This window comes from Sander vitreus, chromosome 17, assembly GCF_031162955.1.
Source record: "Sander vitreus isolate 19-12246 chromosome 17, sanVit1, whole genome shotgun sequence".
In the NCBI taxonomy this organism is placed as follows: Eukaryota; Metazoa; Chordata; class Actinopteri; order Perciformes; family Percidae; genus Sander; species Sander vitreus.
Window position 1 is genome coordinate 1,452,134 of NC_135871.1, and position 18,766 is coordinate 1,470,899.

The 18,766-nt window shown below is 43.2% G+C and overlaps 1 protein-coding gene across 1 annotated transcript in view; it reads left to right on the forward strand.

Annotated features, from left to right (window-relative positions):
• The window catches only part of prkg2l (protein kinase cGMP-dependent 2, like), a 38,361-nt gene extending 20,878 nt beyond the window's left edge, over positions 1 to 17,483 (forward strand). Inside the window, exons 10-19 of the mRNA XM_078273024.1 lie at positions 1,006 to 1,104; positions 1,937 to 2,084; positions 3,281 to 3,417; positions 4,338 to 4,427; positions 5,817 to 5,958; positions 6,056 to 6,219; positions 6,896 to 7,018; positions 7,229 to 7,291; positions 15,059 to 15,125; positions 17,388 to 17,483. Coding sequence (XP_078129150.1) covers positions 1,006 to 1,104; positions 1,937 to 2,084; positions 3,281 to 3,417; positions 4,338 to 4,427; positions 5,817 to 5,958; positions 6,056 to 6,219; positions 6,896 to 7,018; positions 7,229 to 7,291; positions 15,059 to 15,125; positions 17,388 to 17,483 — 1,129 coding nt within the window. The remainder of the gene's footprint in view (positions 1 to 1,005; positions 1,105 to 1,936; positions 2,085 to 3,280; positions 3,418 to 4,337; positions 4,428 to 5,816; positions 5,959 to 6,055; positions 6,220 to 6,895; positions 7,019 to 7,228; positions 7,292 to 15,058; positions 15,126 to 17,387) is intronic.
• The last annotated feature ends 1,283 nt before the right edge of the window (positions 17,484 to 18,766 follow it).

Genomic DNA, 18,766 nt, shown 5'->3' on the forward strand with positions numbered 1-18,766 from the left:
GCCACCCCAATCCAAGGAAAACTGCGAGGCGAGAAAACATTAGGACTCCGGGGAATAAGCTCCCCAGAGCTAAGTTAGTAACAATCATTACTGGGCCATGAATCCACACAGATGGAAAAAGAGAGAGGAGAGAGAAGCTCAGTGTGTCAAAGGAAGTCCCCCGGCAGTCTAAAACTATAAAAGCATAACTAAAAGCTGGTGCAAGGCAAACCTGAGCCAGCTCTATAAGGGTTGGTAGATGAATCTGACGACTATGAAGAGAAGCAGAGACACATCTAAATCTATATCACAATATAGATAACATATTGATATACTGCCCAGCCCTCCTTTGGCAATAAGCCTGGCAATAACAATACTATGGTCAGTGACATCAAATGCTGCGGTAAAATCCAAGAACACAGCCCCCAACTAGTTTCCTGTCATCCCCATGTGTAGACATTGATCAGTCATGTGTACTAATGTCGTGCTAGTAGAGTGTCCTGGTCTATAAGCATGCTGTGCTTTTTTAAGTAGGCCATTTTTACTAAAATAATAAAGTATCTTACTAAGCATGCACAGGGAGTATGCTAATAGGTTTACAGTTGGAGCCAGTGAAAGATGCATTTCCATCTGGGGATAAAGGTAATTATTTAGACTCTTTCAAAAACTGCAGACAGGTCCCCACTGAGTAAGCATCTATTAAAAATATGACATATTGGTTTGGGAAGTAGCTAGCTGTGATTATTTAACAAATAATTAACAAATTTATAGACAAGAACAAAATTAAACAAATGTAAAATTAAACAAAAATGTAACTATATACTATTGTTAAATAGAGTTAGATGTCTGCATAGCAATGAAAAGTCAATACTGTGCTTAGAAATGGCAAGGAACACACACACGCACACACACACACACACACACACACACAGACACACACATACACACACACACAGACACACACATACACACACACACTGAAATAAAAGTTGTTTATGCCTTTGCCCTCTGCCTCCTCCTCTCCAGCAATTTCAACCAAATGGTGGGAACTTATGAGGAACTTCAGTCTTACCTGAAGGAATATGTGGAAGAGCTTTCCAGGAGTGATGAGAGGAGAAATGCCCTGTAAGTGCACAATAACAGGATGACACAATAATCCAACGCATTCTTATAAACAGGTATGATATCGTACGAAAACTCATGCACAACAATTCGGATGAATTGAAGCCAGTCACATGACGAAGTCTAGCTGAACAGTCACATCACAGTTTTAAGCATTCTTTACTGTTACATTTAGCCAAGAAAAGGTGACTGTAAGGTAGGTACAGAGCACCATAAGGGGACAGTCATGAAAGTGGCCGTGGCAGTTGAGTTTAGCCAACAAAAGGTGACCATCATGTTGCGACGACAGTTAAGTTTAGACACCAAAACAACTAGTTAAGATTAGAAAAAATATGGTGGTTTGGGTCGAAACACCGGCCCCCTTAAGTAGTACTCCTGTGACACACACACACCTGTGTCCTGGTTGGAAATCTTGTTTTTTTTCCCCTTAATTTCTTCCTGGACCAGACCCTGCTCCCTTACTTGAAAGCCCTGTGTTTTAGGACCCATCCATCCTCTGTTCTTATACAACAGCAGTCAACCTGGAGCATACAGTAATAAATACCTGGAATACATACAAATTACACTGCATTACTTTTCGTAGCTATAGGTACGAATGGTTCATGAGAACAGCCTGAATAATCATGTGCAGCTGTACAAATGTTTAATGTGTATTTGTTTATTTGTAATTAGGCCTTTGTGTAAGATCATAATGGTGGACACTTATTGCATGTCATATACTCATATTGCATTTCCAGTTTTACTTCTGATAAACTGATTTAAAGTTTTGTTTTCAAATGTGTCAGTCCCAAAGGACCCAAATGTAATCACATGTCCTGTGTTATTCCTCTCTCAGGCCCCACTCACCTCAGATTGATTCTGCAGAGGCCCAGGAGCTGAGGAGACTGAGGGAGAAGATTGCTCTCCTGCCTCCACACCAGCCTTTTCAGGAACTCGAGATCATAGCTACACTAGGCATGGGAGGATTTGGACGAGTGGAGCTGGTGAGCTGCAGTAACACTATAATGCCCCAACTAGACTTCCTGTTATGGCGGTGTGGTGAGCGGACGTGGCTCCTCGTGCTCTGTTGCTAATCCTGGATCAAGTACTACTAAAATAAGCCCAATTGGAGTAAAAGTATCACAACTTAAAACAGTGGTTGTAATATATGTTAATATGCCGAGAAAAGTGACCAAGTGTAATGCCCCAACTATCACCTGTCGTAGTCAGCCCCCCTTTATATTGGAAATGATTGAGCTGGGTTGCATTTACGGCTGATATGTTTGTCTTGCCAATCCCTGATCCTGTTATTGGTTAAGACTGACCCACTTAGTGATACGTTCAATTTCAATTTCAGCGTGTATCTTGCTAGATTGGAGGTTGTTGTTTCCTGTAAAAAGGGATACATGCAACAGTAGTCTATATCGACAACATTTCATTTCCGGGATTGTTCTGGTGCTGCCGGAAATTCCGCTGGATGTCCCTCTTTTTCGGCCGGATGTCCGTCCCCTTCCTTCCAATTCCTGGTGGATTTGTGAGGACTATGGTTAACTGCTCCTCAGATCTCTGCAGGGTAAATCCAGACAGCTAGCTAGACTATCTGTCCAATCTGAGTTTTCTGTTACACGACTAAAACTACTTTTGAACGTACATGTTCCACCAAAACAAGTTCCTTCCTGAGACTATTTTGCAGAGGCACCGTTGCTCTGTCGGGCACTTAGCACCGCCCATGGCGATTGTGATTGGTTTAAAGAAATGCCAATAAACCAGAGCATGTTTTTCTCCCATCCCGGAATGCTGTGTGGACTAGCCAGACCTTCCTCTTCAGCGCTGTGGAGGAAGGTCTGGCAATGCGAGACTTATGAAACAGTAACACACAGATAGCAGAAGTGGAGGGGAAAAGCCTGTCAGGCTTTATCGTGTCAATGTACTTCATGGAACACAAGGACAAACATTCAAGTGACATGTAGCTTTTAAGCCATTCTAGAAAATCATGAGAGAAGCCTGAGATTTCCCCTAGCCTCTTCACTACAATCAGAGTATTGTTCTTCTAGTGGCCATTAGAGGGTATGCAGTTTCTACATCAGCCTCCACATTAACTGTAGCAATGTTGGTTAATTATGTTTGTTAGTTTTTGTGTTATATACGTTTCCAGTTTCTGTGTGGTTTGCTCAATGAGCTCCTCTCTGCTGTTTCTCAGGTGAAGCTGAAAGACGAGGACACAACTTTTGCTCTGAAGTGCATCAAGAAGAAGCATATTGTGGACACCAGACAGCAGGAGCACATCTACTCTGAGAAAAACATCCTTCAGCAAACAAACTCTGTGTTTATCATCAGGTGTGGGCCACAAACATCATTACCCATCAGGTTTCTTTGTTTAATGAAGAGCAAGGTGTGATTTTTAGATATTTAGTTGTTTTCCATGATCTGAACTAGTGGAAGCATATAAAATGTTGAACAAAAGAGGCTAGAGAATGGGTAGGTTAGCCATCGGATCAATCTCCTTGTATTCCCTAAGAAGAAGATAAAATGGGGGCTGGTCACTGTCTTGGTTTCTCCGGAGTTGCTAAGAAACCTGCTGGGAGAATGCTGCTGACCCGGGTCCCACCGCTGCACTGAGATTTATCTGGACTATGACTTTAAAGAACAAAGGCCTTGTGCAAACAGTCTGTTGACTGTCATTCAAAAGGGAAAAGTTCAGCCAAAATGTAGTGTTCACTCTCCCACTTCACTAATACTACACTCTTCCTGCCAGTTAGTTTCTTCCTTATTAGTTCAGAGATTTTGTACGGGGTCTCAGTGTTAAATTAAATCTAAGAATGCCGATTCTTATACGTTTCAGTGTTCATTGGTTGAAAGTTCAGAGAATGAGATATTTTAGAGCCTGCATCAAAAGTCTTTCTCTGAAGAGCTGCTGCATCAGCAATTGTAATCTGCAATGCTTCACCTTTTTTGGTAGCCTTTTATAGGCCAATATAAGGCATGTTGTTGGTATATGTTTATCATTATTACATTTTCAGATTGCATTACCAATACAAGAAATCAACGCCATTACAAAACATGAATACAGTTTCTACTGGACGTTCACCACCAATGTACAGCATATTGCCAGGGACTATCATTATTTATATTTTGAGGTCCTAAATTTAGTTAATTTTTTATCTATGTTTTGTTACTATGCTAGCAAGTAGATTATGAGGTGTTTTTAATGCAGAAGTTAACAAAGGGTCTCTTGGCTGTCTGTGCATGTATTTCAGGTTATTCCGAACATTTCGGGATGATAAGTTTGTCTACATGCTGCTGGAGGTGTGTCTTGGTGGAGAGCTGTGGACTGTGCTGCGGGATATGTGAGTGTAGGTGCTTTTGCTACATTCATAACAACTACAAATGAAAACATCCATAGATTGATATTTAAAGAGTAACTTAAAGGAATAGTTCAGCCAAAAACAATATTAAATAGTATTTAGTACTCATCTACCTGGGCTCTCTTTGGACCCAGAAAAAGTTTTCTATCAAATGGCATAATAAAAAGTGGAGCACCCAAAAAATGTAGGCCTATCACTGCAAACAAGCTTAACAGAGGCCAAACGAAAGACAGCAAAAAGGTTATTAAAAAAACTTGATCATCGAGTGAAGCAACTTGTTGTGTACTTACTGTATGTGCTGTCTTTAGCAATAGTTTAGGGGAAATAGTTTTGTTTGGATTTGCATGAGCCCATGAATGGATACAATACACTCAGTGTTAGTTTTAATGAAGCAAATAACCCAAAGAGAGACACAGACCTTAGAACAACAACTAGCGATATGGAGGTTGACTGCTAGCCAAGTTCTACAAACTTTTTTTCTTCAAACTCTGAAATAAATGAATTTCAACACAACATGCAATATACTGCCAACAATATTGTTATGCGAATGAGTAATACAATGTCTTGGAACCTACGTCAGTCTGCTTTCTGTCTACCTCTTTGCCTCCGGTCCATTGTCTCTTTTACTGGAAGGTGTGCACTCACATATACACACGTGTGTGCATGGAGTATCTTCTTCTTTTGGGTCTTTTGTTGTACACCACTACGTTTAGTACAATGAATGCTGCCTCTATCTGACCAAGTACAAAAAAAACTTTATTTCTTATTTGTCACATACACACAGTAAAATGTAGTGAAATTCTATCACTGCATTTAGCATGTAAGTATTAGGAGCAGGGGACAGCTATACATACAGCGTCCACTGAGCAACTTGGGGTTCAGGGACACTTTGACATGTGGCCGTAGGAGCCAGGGATTGAGCCACCGGGTTATGGGGTGACCATTCCATCTCAGAGCCACAAGACACCCACAAATAAACCCTAGAGATCAATGGGGTGACAGATGTCGCAGCCAGATCGCCCTCACATCAGTATAATTAAACACAGTAAAATATGAGCTTGAGTATTGATGAATGACAATTCAAACAAATTTCCCTCTGTCGTACATTAGTTGGAACGTGACCCACCTGGCAATTACGCACATTATAATCACATATAAACTCTATACAAAGTAACATTTTGTTGGGAAGACCATGATTGCCATGTGCTTCTGCTCTACATTAAGTTGTTCCTGGGATGTCCCATTGGTTCAGGGGTTAAGAGCCCAAATATTAACTGCAACAGCCCTAGTTTTCCTGAAACTGGCCATTAGTCGGCTCTGTGTACGCTCATAGGGTTCTATTAATTTGTTGATCTTTTCATAACCTACTAGGAGTTATTTTGATGACCCCACAACCAGATTCTGTACTGGTTGTGTCTTAGAGGGCTTTGATTACCTCCACACTATGGGCATCGTCTACAGAGACCTGAAACCTGAAAACCTTCTACTGGATGCTAAGGGTTATGTCAAAATGGTAAGCCACTCTAAATACTTGTTAGGGTTATGTCTTTTAAAGACTGCTATTCATCATGAATCTGTAATGTTTTCCTAAGTCCTATGTATTTTCTCAGGCAGACTTTGGCTTTGCTAAAAACATCGGCCTTGGAAAGAAGACCTGGACATTCTGTGGCACTCCAGAGTATGTGGCCCCAGAAGTCATTATGAACAAAGGCCATGACTTTGGAGCTGATTGCTGGTCCTTGGGAATCCTTATATTTGAACTTCTCACTGGCAAGTGAGTCAGTTAGAGATAATCTGCTACTCTTGAGATGTGTACTTCTGAAACATGTTAAAGCATATACATTTGATTTTCACAACTATGGATTTGATGACACCAAGGCAGTTTAGTGTCATCAACATAGCAATTCAATCTGAGACCCAGAGAAAGAATGTAGATGATGAATAATTAGGGTTATTCATCATCTACATGCTGTCAGGTTCGAATAGAGTCCCTGACACTACTGTTTTCTGTCAGTGAGGTACCAGTGAGGCCTTTTGATGATTAATTAAGTCCAGTTACGCTAATTGTATTGCAGCTTTCCATGACATTTAGTATTGCATTGTGTCTTTGAAAGAATAGCTCAACATTTTGAGAAATACACTTGTTCGCTTTCTTTCAGACAATGAGATGAGAAGATACCAATCTGTGTGTTAAATGCAGAGCTGGAGTCAGGCTGGGTTAGCCTAGCTTAGCATAAAGGTTGGAAGCAGGTAGAAACAACCAGCGTGGCTCTGTCTAAAGTCTAAGACGATTTGCGATTTGTGACATGAGACTTTGGTCTTCTAATCTTACTCTCAGAAAGAAAGCAAATAAACATGATTCCCAAAATGGTAAACTCATCCTTTGAACATTGTTGTGAAGTTTTACCTTTGCAATAAACAGGAAATCTGAAAAGCTGTTTCTGTTCCAGCCCACCCTTTGCTGGCTCAGACCCCATAAAGATTTACACCATGGTCCTCCATGGCATTGAGAAGGTGGATTTCCCTAAGAGAATAGGGAAGCGTCCAGACGACCTCATCCGGAGACTCTGCAAGTACGGTGAATCAAAGCAAAAAAAATTATTTATATTTATTTTGTCGTGTGTAGATGCTGCTGATGCTTTATTAAGTCATATGTGTTAGACTAATTTATTCATATTTGTGTCAAGTTACCTGGATGTTTCTTTCTAAACAGAACATCAAAAGGGTTGTTAATCCTGACATTAAACTAAAATAGGCTAAACTTCTATTTCTTTTCCTCACAGGCTAAACCCAGTGGAGAGGCTGGGAAACAAAAAGAATGGCATCATTGACATAAAGAAACACAAGTATGTTTACTTTCCAAACAATATCAGTCTCCATTCTTGTCCATTCATTAATATTTTGGATTAAGTTTATAAAAATCAAACAACTGCATAGATATAGAAACTTCCACATGATTTTTATAATTTCCCTGATTAATCCTGTAATGTTAACTGGTGATGTTGTGAAAAAAGGTGTATGGTGCATGCTGAGGTAGGTCGGTTGGTTGGTTGGTTGGTTGGACTGTTGGTCGGTTGGTTGGTTGGTTGGTCAGTAGATAGCCTAACCATCCTGCCATGGTGTTTCTGTTTCCATTATGTTAGGTGTTGTTACATTCTGTTAGCATGCTACATTGCTAAACACGTTTGTTGTTTGGTTTATTTGGTGGCTTAAGCAATATGCTTATAATGTTAAAATGCTGTTAGCATGGTAGTAAGCTTAACGTGGAGGATGATTGCTTGTTTGTTGGGTTGAGCAGCATGCTGCTGGTGATAGCAACATGCTAGTTAGCTTGACATGTTGATAGCTGGTTGTTGTCTGGCATGCTGTTAGCTGATGGTGTGAGCTAGTGATGCAGACAAGAATATAACTTGCATGAGGGTTGTGTTGAGTGTGTGTTTGACACTGGAACGCTTTTGAGTAGGGCTGCAGCTATCGATTATTTTAGTAATCGAGTATTCTACCGATTAATCGAGTAATCGGATAAGAAATACTTAGTAAACAGCAATAGTAAATATTTATTATTGCTGTGTACTAAAAAAAAAAGGAAACCTGTCTTTTGTATATATACAAAAGACAGTTTCTTTTTGAAAAAGCAACATTTTTTATTGCCAAATTCAGTACATTTTTGGTGGCCCAAATGTTAATATTTTTCACCGCCTTCCCCTTCTTGCCTCTGGCTCTTTGCACTGGATATGTAAAGAGCTGTTCACTAACCAGAGGGTAGATGTGACGGTACAAAGCATACAGCAGGGCTGTTCAACTACACTGTCCTGGGGGACACATTTTCAGAAGGCTAATACTAAGTGAGGAGAAAGAATAAAGAATGCAGACATCACCGGCATGATGACGTCATTCACGTGCATATTAAGTGGCCATGCTGGGGGGAGGAGCCGGTTTGTCTCCGGCAGCAGCTAAGTTTCCAAAGATTAGTTGCAAACTAATAAACAGTTAGACTACAAACCGACAGCTCTTGTTTTAGTTTGTTGGTGATACATCGCTATTGGCAGAGTAGCATGCTGTAGGCTAGTTGTGTAAAACAGCGCGGTGGACGAGAGCAGCAGACGTTAGTTAGCTACCTGGTGTCGGGTTCGCTCCGTGGAATGGATGAGTACACTGGATGTTTTCTACAAAGATGTTGTAGCAGCATGTTTGCAGCTTAAAATGATCCCAAACTTTCTGTCGTTTTCTCTCGCCTGTCTCTTCTCTTGGACTCGCTATCTTCTTCTTCATTCATTTGTAATCTGGGCCGTCTCGTGCATAGACGGTATATAAACGGTCTTGTGTCCACAGAAGTGTCAACCTGTTGTGTGCGCTAGTAATTATCCTCCGTGCGGAAACACAGTGAGCCGTACAACCTTAATTACGTTGATTTAACAAAGCTTCGAGGCAAAGAATTTTGCTTCGATGATTTTTTGTTATCGAATTATTCGAGGAATTTCAGCCCTACTTTTGAGTCTTCTCAGTGTCTCAACCAAACACCATTTACTGAAAGGGTGGCCACCTGATGACCCTGTAGACTTGCGTGCACTCTTACACTCACACACAAAGTCATATTGTCTGTGAATTCATACTGTTTTCTCAGCCAGTCAGTAGGTGTGGGGCAGGCAGCAGGACGCCGCTTGTCGAAGGAGTGGGAGTTCAGTTGTAGTGAGTTTCTATGGTTACGTTGACACTCTCACTCTAAAACTCTCTGGATTGGAACTTCCATACTACATGATGTCCCTGTAGTGAGTTTGTGATTATTTGAAGATTTTTCTATCTACCTTTTACATGGCTTTAGGTGATCTCTCCCTCGCTGTAACCGACACAACCACTAAACTTTATGCAAATGCAATGATGTCACCAATATGCAAATGAGTGCATGACCTTATCTGACAACTTTTAGCGACTTTTGTAGCTAGTGCGAGCTACTTTCATAGGACCAGAGTTGGCAATTCTGTTTGAGGCATTTTTTGATAACTGATTCAGATTTGTGATTTGTTCTGGCGATGTTGGGCCAGCCATGGTGCTTTAACCTGAGCAGATACAATTCATAAACTGTATATAAAGATGGATGGCGTGTTCTTCCCACCGTACAAAATGAAGCCAAAATATCGCAGATACAGGTGCTGCCGTCTTGAAATTTTTAGCCAGTCTGCGCATTAGTGATCAAAGTGGGGAGTGGAGCTTATGACCAATATTGCAGCCAGCCACCAGGGGGCGATCCAGATGTTCTGGCTTTACTTATACACTCTATTGATCCAATGTAAATATAAGGCCGGCCATGCTGTCCAGGGTCTGCTCTTTGCGTAGGTCTGGATAGGATTTAACCTTCCAAAAACCAAGCCATTTTTTTTACGTTTTTTGCTCCTGTCACATTATTACTCACTGTGAGCTCATTTTTCATTCTATCTGCAAGTCTGGCTAAATGTCTTTTGAGCAGTATAACAAAGTTATAATGGCATAAAACATAAAAAAGAAAGAAAAACATAACAAAAATGTATTTGACTATTTATTTTAAATAGAAAAACAGTTGAAATAGACAATACAGCATTTCCCTAAGGGAACACATATATACAATAGAGGAAAAAAGAATGTTGGCTATACATCATTCACACAAAGAATAATTTATATTTTTACAATCTAAACACCAGTATTGGAATGTAAATAGGTACATTTATTCAAATGTTGAGGTATTTGTACTTTACTTGAGTCTTTTCTTTTCATGCCACTTTCTACTTCTACTCCGCTACATTTCAGAGAGAAATATTGTACATTTTACAGCTTTAGTTACTAGTTTTGCATTGAATACTTTTACTTTTAATACTTTAGATTATTTTCCTGATCATACCTACATACTTTTACTTAAGTAACATTTTCAATGCAGGGCTTTTACTGTAACAGTATAGCGTTAAAGGTTTTCTGATATAACTAATGGCTGTTGGCTGTGGTAGGGCTGTTGGTGAGACTAGTGGAACTAGATAAGCAGGGATGACGGGTGGACTACTGAGCAGGCCATAGCATTCAGATGAAACTGCCTATCAAACCTATTAGTAAATAGAGTATATTTATATGGTGCTTTTCTAACCCACCGACCACTCAAATTGCCAACTCAACATGCCAAAATGTACCCATTCACACACACATTCATACACTGAAGGCAGAGGCTGCCATGCAAGGTGCCAATCTGCTCATAAGCCAATCTGCCAATCTGCTCATAAATTGGGAATTGATCCAGGAACCCTCTAATTACTAGACAACTCTACCGAGTGAGCCATACCGCAGGTATAATGTAGGTATAAGGCAGGGTCAAGCCACAGGGTATCTGCTCTTTGCTTGGCCATCCAAGTAGGAGTAGGATGTTAGGGTTAAAGGTGCGTTAGGTCTGGGTTAGAGAATGGTGGTGCCTGTCAGAGTAGATTTATGTACTTGTAATACTGGGCTTCCATAGGAATGCTTACCCACCTTTTGGCACATTTTATTGTGTGATGACTAACAGTGTTGGAAGATTTTGAATTTGTCTTTCATTTCATTTCACTCATCTCTGTCTTTGTTTCTCATAGTAATTATTTTTGAATAAATATGACGTCAATATTTCAATGATGACACATTTTTTTGCTTATTTGACAGATTATTGCCACAAAACATGTCTCATTTTACTTTGCTTGTTTGCTTGAATAGGACTGTTAGAAGACAAATCCTAATGTGCAGACAACTAGAAACAGAGATAAAGACACAGGTCTGCTTCTGTCCTGTTTCAGCTCTTTGTGATGACTAGTAATGGTCATTAATATGAGAGAGTCAGCCGACAAATTTATTAAAGATTATCACCTGATATCTGTGTTCGGCAAGTTTGGAAAATGTATGTTTATTTGTTTATCATTGATGGATATACTTCTCCGGGAACCATCACCTTATCGTGGTGGAGAGGTTTGTGTGTCCCTATGAACCTGAGGGCTGTGTTGTCTGGAGCTTTGTGCTACTGATAGGGTCTCCCAAGGCAAAGTGGTCTCAGGTGAGGGGCCAGACAAAGAATGGTTCAAAAATCCTATGAAAAATCGAGGAAGGGATGAAGTGACCCTGCCCGGAGGAAGCCCGGGGCCCCCGGCTGGAGCCAGGCCCAGATGGAGGGCTCGTCAGCGAGCGTCTGGTGGCCGGGTTTGCCACGGAGCCCGGCCGGGCACAGCCCGAAAAAGCTACGTGGCGGACATCTCTCCATCCCATGGGCCCACCACCTGTGGGAGGAACCGCTGGGGTCGGGTGCGCTGCCACATGGGTGGCAGTGAAGGTCAGGGGCCTCGACGGACCAGACCCGGGCAGCAGAGGCTGGCTCTGGGGACGTGGAATGTCACCTCTCTGTGGGGGAAGGAGCCGGAACTTGTGCGGGAGGTGGAGCGCTACCGGTTAGATCTGGTGGGGCTTACCTCTACGCACAGTCTTGGTTCTGGAACCATACTCCTGGATAGAGGTTGGACTCTTTTCTTCTCCGGAGTTGCCAAGGGTGTGAGGCGCCGGGCGGGTGTGGCGATACTCACAAGCCCCCGGCTGAGCGCCGCTACATTGGAGTTTAACCCGGTGGACGAGAGGGTCGCCTCCCTACGCCTGCGGGTTGTGGGGGGGAAAACTCTGACTGTTGTTTGTGCATATGCACCAAACAAGAGTTCGGAGTATTCGGCCTTCTTGGAGACCTTGAGTGGAGTCCTGCATGGGGCTCCAGTCGGGGACTCCATAGTTCTGCTGGGGGACTTCAACGCGCACGTGGGTAATGACGGAGATGCATGGAGAGGCGTGATTGGGAGGAACGGCCTCCCTGATCTAAACCAGAGTGGTTGTTTGTTGTTGGACTTCTGTGCTAGTCATGGATTGTCTATAACGAACACCATGTTCGAACATAGGGATGCTCATAAGTGTACTTGGTACCAGAGCACCCTAGGCCAAAGGTCAATGATCGATTTTATAATCGTTTCATCTGATCTGAGGCCGTATGTTTTGGACACTCGGGTGAAGAGAGGGGCGGAGCTGTCAACCGATCACCATCTGGTGGTGAGTTGGGTCAGGGGGTGGGGGAAGACTCTGGACAGACCTGGTAAGCCCAAACGGGTAGTGCGGGTAAATTGGGAACGTCTGGAGGAGGCCCCTGTCCGACAGACTTTCAACTCACACCTCCGGCGGAGCTTTTCGTGCATCCCTGTGGAGGCTGGGGGCATTGAACCCGAGTGGACAATGTTCAAAGTTTCCATTGCTGAAGCTGCGGTGAGGAGCTGTGGTCTTAGGTCAGGGAAGCCGTCCGACTGAAGAAGGAGTCTTTCCGGGATATGTTATCCCAGATGACTCTGGAGGCAGTTGCAAGGTACCGAAGGGCCCGGAGGGCTGCAGCCTCTGCCGTGAAAGAGGCAAAGCAGCGTGTGTGGGAGAAGTTTGGAGAAGACATGGAGAAGGACTTTCGGTCGGCACCAAGGTACTTCTGGAAAACCGTTCGCCACCTCAGGAGGGGGAAGCGGGGAACCATCCAAGCTGTGTACAGTAAGGATGGGACGCTGTTGACCTCAACTGAGGAGGTAATAGGGCGGTGGAAGGAGCACTTTGAGGAACTCCTAAATCCGACTAATACGCCCTCTATGGTAGAGGCAGAGCTGGAGGATGAGGGGGGATTGGCATCAATTTCCCAGGTGGAGGTTGCTGAGGTAGTTAAAGAACTCCACAGTGGCAAAGCCCCAGGAATTGATGAGATCCGTCCAGAAATGCTTAAAGCTCTGGGTGTGGAGGGGTTGTCTTGGTTGACACGGCTCTTCAACATTGCGTGGAAGTCTGGGATGGTGCCTAAGGAGTGGCAGACCGGGGTGGTGGTTCGCCTTTTTAAAAAGGGGGACCAGAGGGTGTGTGCCAATTACAGGGGTATCACACTTCTCAGCCTCCCCGGTAAAGTCTACTCCAAGGTGCTGGAAAGGAGGGTTCGGTCGATAGTCGAATCTCAGGTTGAAGAGGAACAATGCGGATTCCGTCCTGGTCATGGAACAACGGACCAGATCTTTACTCTCGCAAGGATCCTGGAGGGAGCCTGGGAGTATGCCCAACCAGTCTACATGTGTTTTGTGGATCTGGAGAAGGCGTATGACCGGGTGCCCCGGGAGATACTGTGGGAGGTGCTGCGGGAGTACGGGGTGAGAGGGTCCCTTCTCAGGGCCATCCAATCTCTGTACGACCAAAGCGAGAGCTGTGTCCGGGTTCTCGGCAGTAAGTCGGACTCGTTTCAGGTGAGAGTTGGCCTCCGCCAGGGCTGCGCTTTGTCACCAATCCTGTTTGTAGTATTTATGGACAGGATATCGAGGCGTAGTCGGGGTGGAGAGGGGTTGCAGTTCGGTGGGCTGGGGATCTCATCGCTGCTTTTTGCAGATGATGTGGTCCTGATGGCATCATCGGCCTGTGACCTTCAGCACTCACTGGATCGGTTCGCAGCCGAGTGTGAAGCGGCTGGGATGAGGATCAGCACCTCTAAATCGGAGGCCATGGTTCTCAGCAGGAAACCGATGGAGTGCCTTCTCCAGGTAGGGAATGAGTCCTTACCCCAAGTGAAGGAGTTCAAGTACCTTGGGGTCTTGTTCGCGAGTGAGGGGACAATGGAGCGGGAGATTGGTCGGAGAATCGGCACAGCACCGTTGTGACGAAAAGAGAGCTAAGCCAGAAGGCAAAGCTCTCAATCTACCGGTCAGTTTTTGTTCCTACCCTCACCTATGGTCATGAAGGCTGGGTCATGACCGAAAGAACAAGATCCAGGGTACAAGCGGCCGAAATGGGTTTCCTCAGGAGGGTAGCTGGCGTCTCCCTTAGAGATAGGGTGAGAAGCTCAGTTATCCGTGAGGAGCTCGGAGTAGGGCCGCTGCTCCTTTGCGTCGAAAGGAGCCAGTTGAGGTGGTTCGGGCATCTGGTAAGGATGCCCCCTGGGCGCCTCCCTAGGGAGGTGTTCCAGGCACGTCCAGCTGGGAGGAGGCCAGGACTAGGTGGAGGGATTATATCTCTAACCTGGCCTGGGAACGCCTCGGGATCCCCCAGTCGGAGCTGGTTAATGTGGCCCGGGAAAGGGAAGTTTGGGGTCCCCTGCTGGAGCTGCTACCCCCGCGACCCGACCCCGGATAAGCGGATGAAGATGGATGGATGGATGGATTGATGGATTTAGTTCTGCTGAATGAATCAGAAATTAGATTTGGACAGTGTCCCACCCTGCTGTGAGAGTGCCACACTTATAATAGAATGTGTGACACAGAGCTTTACCCAGGTAAACCCATTACAGGTCTGTGGTTGTAGCCTTGGGATTTGATGTCATGTCATGTTGCATTCAGATTGTTCAGGGTTTAATCTTCCAAAGTAAACTGTACTGTGCAGTACAGTTCACTTCACTTAAAATTTTCAATGTTCAGTGAATGACCCAAAAAGCTTAAACTAGTAGGTGCACCATGTGGTTTCTATTTCGATTAAGAAAAGTGTCGTTAAACTCTCCACCAAATAGTGATGTGGTGTAAGGTTACATTGTCAGAACATAATAGAAGTTGTAGTCTCAAATGAAGTCCAACTTTAAAGTTTTTTTTGTTTTATAGGTGGTTCCAGGGCTTTAACTGGGAGGGTTTGAGGCGTCACAAGCTGCTGTCTCCATTGAGGAGAGAGGTAAAACTATGACCTTTGTTTCCTAACAATCAACAATCAGAGACATTCTATTCTTCCCCCATTCAAGATTCTATCTAATCTAATTGTCAGTGAGGGGTGACTCCACTGGTAACAAAACTCACTTGATTTTTTTACCTCAGATAACATTTTTATAATACGTTTATGGCCTCAACTGCTAGTTTCAAGTCTTCTTCAATACAGCATGATGTTCATTTGTAAATTATGAACCCATTTATTTTTCAAACAGAAGATGAAGCAGGGGATGTTTTAGGGGTGTGGCTATTTGCTGTCCTGTCAATCAGGATAGAGGCTTAGCAATGCTAACCAAGGCACTCTGGACATTAAAATAGACCTCAACTTGTTTTTAGGTGTTGTCCATGTTTTCATCTTAAACTTTGACCCTCTCACTGTGTGTTTTCACTTCGTCAAAGTTAACTGGAACATTTTGTCCCCTGAAAATGTCTTGTTCAGCATTCTGCCAACCAAGCTAGCTAGCTACCTCTATCATGAGCTGGTAACTTAAGGGAAAGTTTGCCGATTTTCTGTACTGCCGTATATGCAAATGAAAAGCAGCAGTACCAGAGGTCCGGTCCAGTAAATCTCCACTGGATGACTTTCTCCAGAAGGGTTGAAGATCTGCAACTGTCCCTCTTTAGCGTTTAGCTTAGCGCAGCTTCATTGCAACCATAAACACCACTGGCTTGGCCGCGTCATCCTCCCCAGCTCCACCCTCTCGTTAAAAATCAGCATGTCCAGTTTCAAAAAACCAAGATGGCAACGCCCAAATTGTCAAACTCAAGGCTTCAAAACGGCAGTCCACAAACCAATGGGTGACATCACTGCTGCTACGTCCACTATTTTTACAGTCTATGGCTGGAACACCCAGTTGTATCTGAGATGCACCTTTGTAGACTAGACTTAGACTTCTTAGACTTAGACTTCTCTTTATTGATCCTTTTGGGATGACTCCTGCAAGGAAATTAGATATCCAGCAGCAGATTTTAGCAGTTTACAAAACACTCTTTAAATAAAGAGGTATAAAAAATACAGTATAGAAAAAATACAGTATAACAATAACAATAAACTTTTAGCTAATATTTTTTACAAAAAGTAAACAAACAGTAAACAACAATACACTACAGATAAATAAAGATATATATATATATATATATATATATATATATATGTATATATATATATAGATAGATAGATAGGACTGTGTATGGTATTGTGTTATTATACAGTTAAAAAATAAATGACATTTAGCATAAATTAGCAGTTAAGAGCAGTTAGAGTGTCCAGGTATGTATGCGAGTAGATTATTAATTTATTGCACAGTGAATGAATGGCTACCAGTCCTTCCCTTCCTTCCTGTTCTGTTCTGTTCTGTCCTCTACCCTATTTATTCTATTTCCTCCTCCCCCGAGTGAGGAGTTGTAAAGTATGATGGCATGAGGGACAAAGGAGTTCTTGAGTCTGTTGGTCCTACACTTGGGAAGGAGCAGCCTTCCACTGAACAGGCTCCTCTGGTTGCTGATGACGGTGTGCAGGGGGTGGCTGGCATTGTCAGTAATGTCCAGCAGTTTGTCCAATATCCTCCTCTCTGCCACCGTCACCAGTGAGTCCAGCTTCATGCCGACCACAGAGCCGGCCCGCCTGATCAGTTTATCCAGTCAGAGGTGTCCTTCTTGGATATGCTGCCCCCCCAGCACACCACAGTGTAGAAGAGGACGCTGGTAACCACAGACTGGTAAAACATCAACAGCAGTTTGCTGCAGATGTTGAAAGTCTCCTCAGGAAGTACAACCTGCTTTGTGTCTTTCTGTACAGGTGGCTGGTGTGTGTTGTCCAGTCCACTTTATTATCCAGCCACAGCCCGAGGTATATGTATGATTGTACAGCCTCCACCTCAGCTCCCTCTAGCAGACGTGGCGTAGCTGATGGTCCTGAGGAATTATATGTAATCTTCCTCCTTCATAACTTCCACTTCCACGCATGATCCCACCACCATGCTTGTTAGTTGGTACAATGTTAAGCTTGAAGTCCTCGCCTTCTCGCTTTTCCTCCTCCAAACATACATCTTGTTATTGTGGCCAAATGTATAAAAGAAACCAAACTGTCCCTGACAAGTGTTAACTTTAAATACATGTGTTTTATAAGAGGATGTGCAATGGAAATGCAGCTCTGTCAATGAGAAAGATGTGAGTGAGCCCATGCTGACAAAATGCAATGATTTCATGATCACTTTCCTTGTTTCTGCAGCTAAAGGGGCCGATGGATCACAGTTACTTTGACATGTTTCCTCCTGAGACAGAGGAGCCTCCTGATGAACTCTCTGGCTGGGATAAAGACTTCTGAGGACGCTGATCATACAGAATCTAAGCACCAGCAGTGGATCTGTCACATTCAGCTGCAGTGTGTTAGCAAGCTAACTCCTAAAGCTTGTCTTTGGCTTTTTACTCACAGTGGCTTACTTTAAATGGAGCACAACATCATGGTAACTGAGACTGAATAGGTAACCTCCTGTGAGGAAAGTAATGTTCATCCTTTTTTGCGTAACCTTCACTGTAAAAACTACAGATCCGCATTAATCAAATCTAAATGAATGAGAGAGATATATACTGTCAAAAACTTTGCAGCTGCATGAACTTAAAAGCCTGGAACATCAGCATTTTCATACTAAGTTCTTCCTTGTGTTTTCAGAGTATTTTTCAAACTAATGTATTTCAGATATGTACTAGGAAAAGGCTATGGTGGGACCAAATATGTAATTTTTATGACCTGTTTGGTATGCGAGTGAAGTTACCCATCTGGTTTTTACACCAACAGAGAATCTAAGTCACTGTTGGGGCCGTCACAAGCCAGTTAATAGCTCAAAATGAGTCAAGCTCATTAAACTCCATCATATTTTTTTCATTTTGGTCAGCTGTGTGCATTGTGATCCTTTGTGTTTCTGTTTTCTTGTTTCATCTTTATAATTTGTTTTCCTGCACTGTTTGGCTGTGTGTTGTATCACTGAGAAATCTTCTGATCTACCTTTTGGTTAAAAAGCTCCCTCAGAGTGACCTCCTTTCCCCAAATAGCAATGAGGGCCTGAACATGTTGGTTTGTTTTTAAAGTATTGGTTGTCCTAATTGATAAAGATGCAGTAGTACATTGGTGGTTACTGTTGTTGGGTTTGTTTTAGTCACCTTTGTCACATGCTGGACCAATCAAAAACAGCACTGCCAGCAACCGCTGAAAGTCAGGCCCATAGGAAATGTGCGTGGTTTTGAAGCAAATTAAACATAGTGGCCAAACTATGGAATTGCAACTCCAGGCCTGTCACTTGATGCCCTCTGGCCCAAAAGATTTTTCCCTATAGACTTTTCGCCATGGAAAAAGACACATGTGAGTGCTTAACACTGAAAATCTTCCGTCTCGCGCGTGCCCAGGTGGAGTATTTATATCCAAGTCATGTGTGACCTCAGGCTCTGGTATAACCTCCGGTGTCTTCCACAAAATTATTCCTACAGAATCTTCTCCTGGGTCACAAAAGTGACTGAAAACTCTGGTGGTCATTTAGGATCCATAGAACCGTAGTTATGTTTGTAACTTTTGTTCTATTACATCCTTACTGACCGCCAGAGGCCGCTAACATT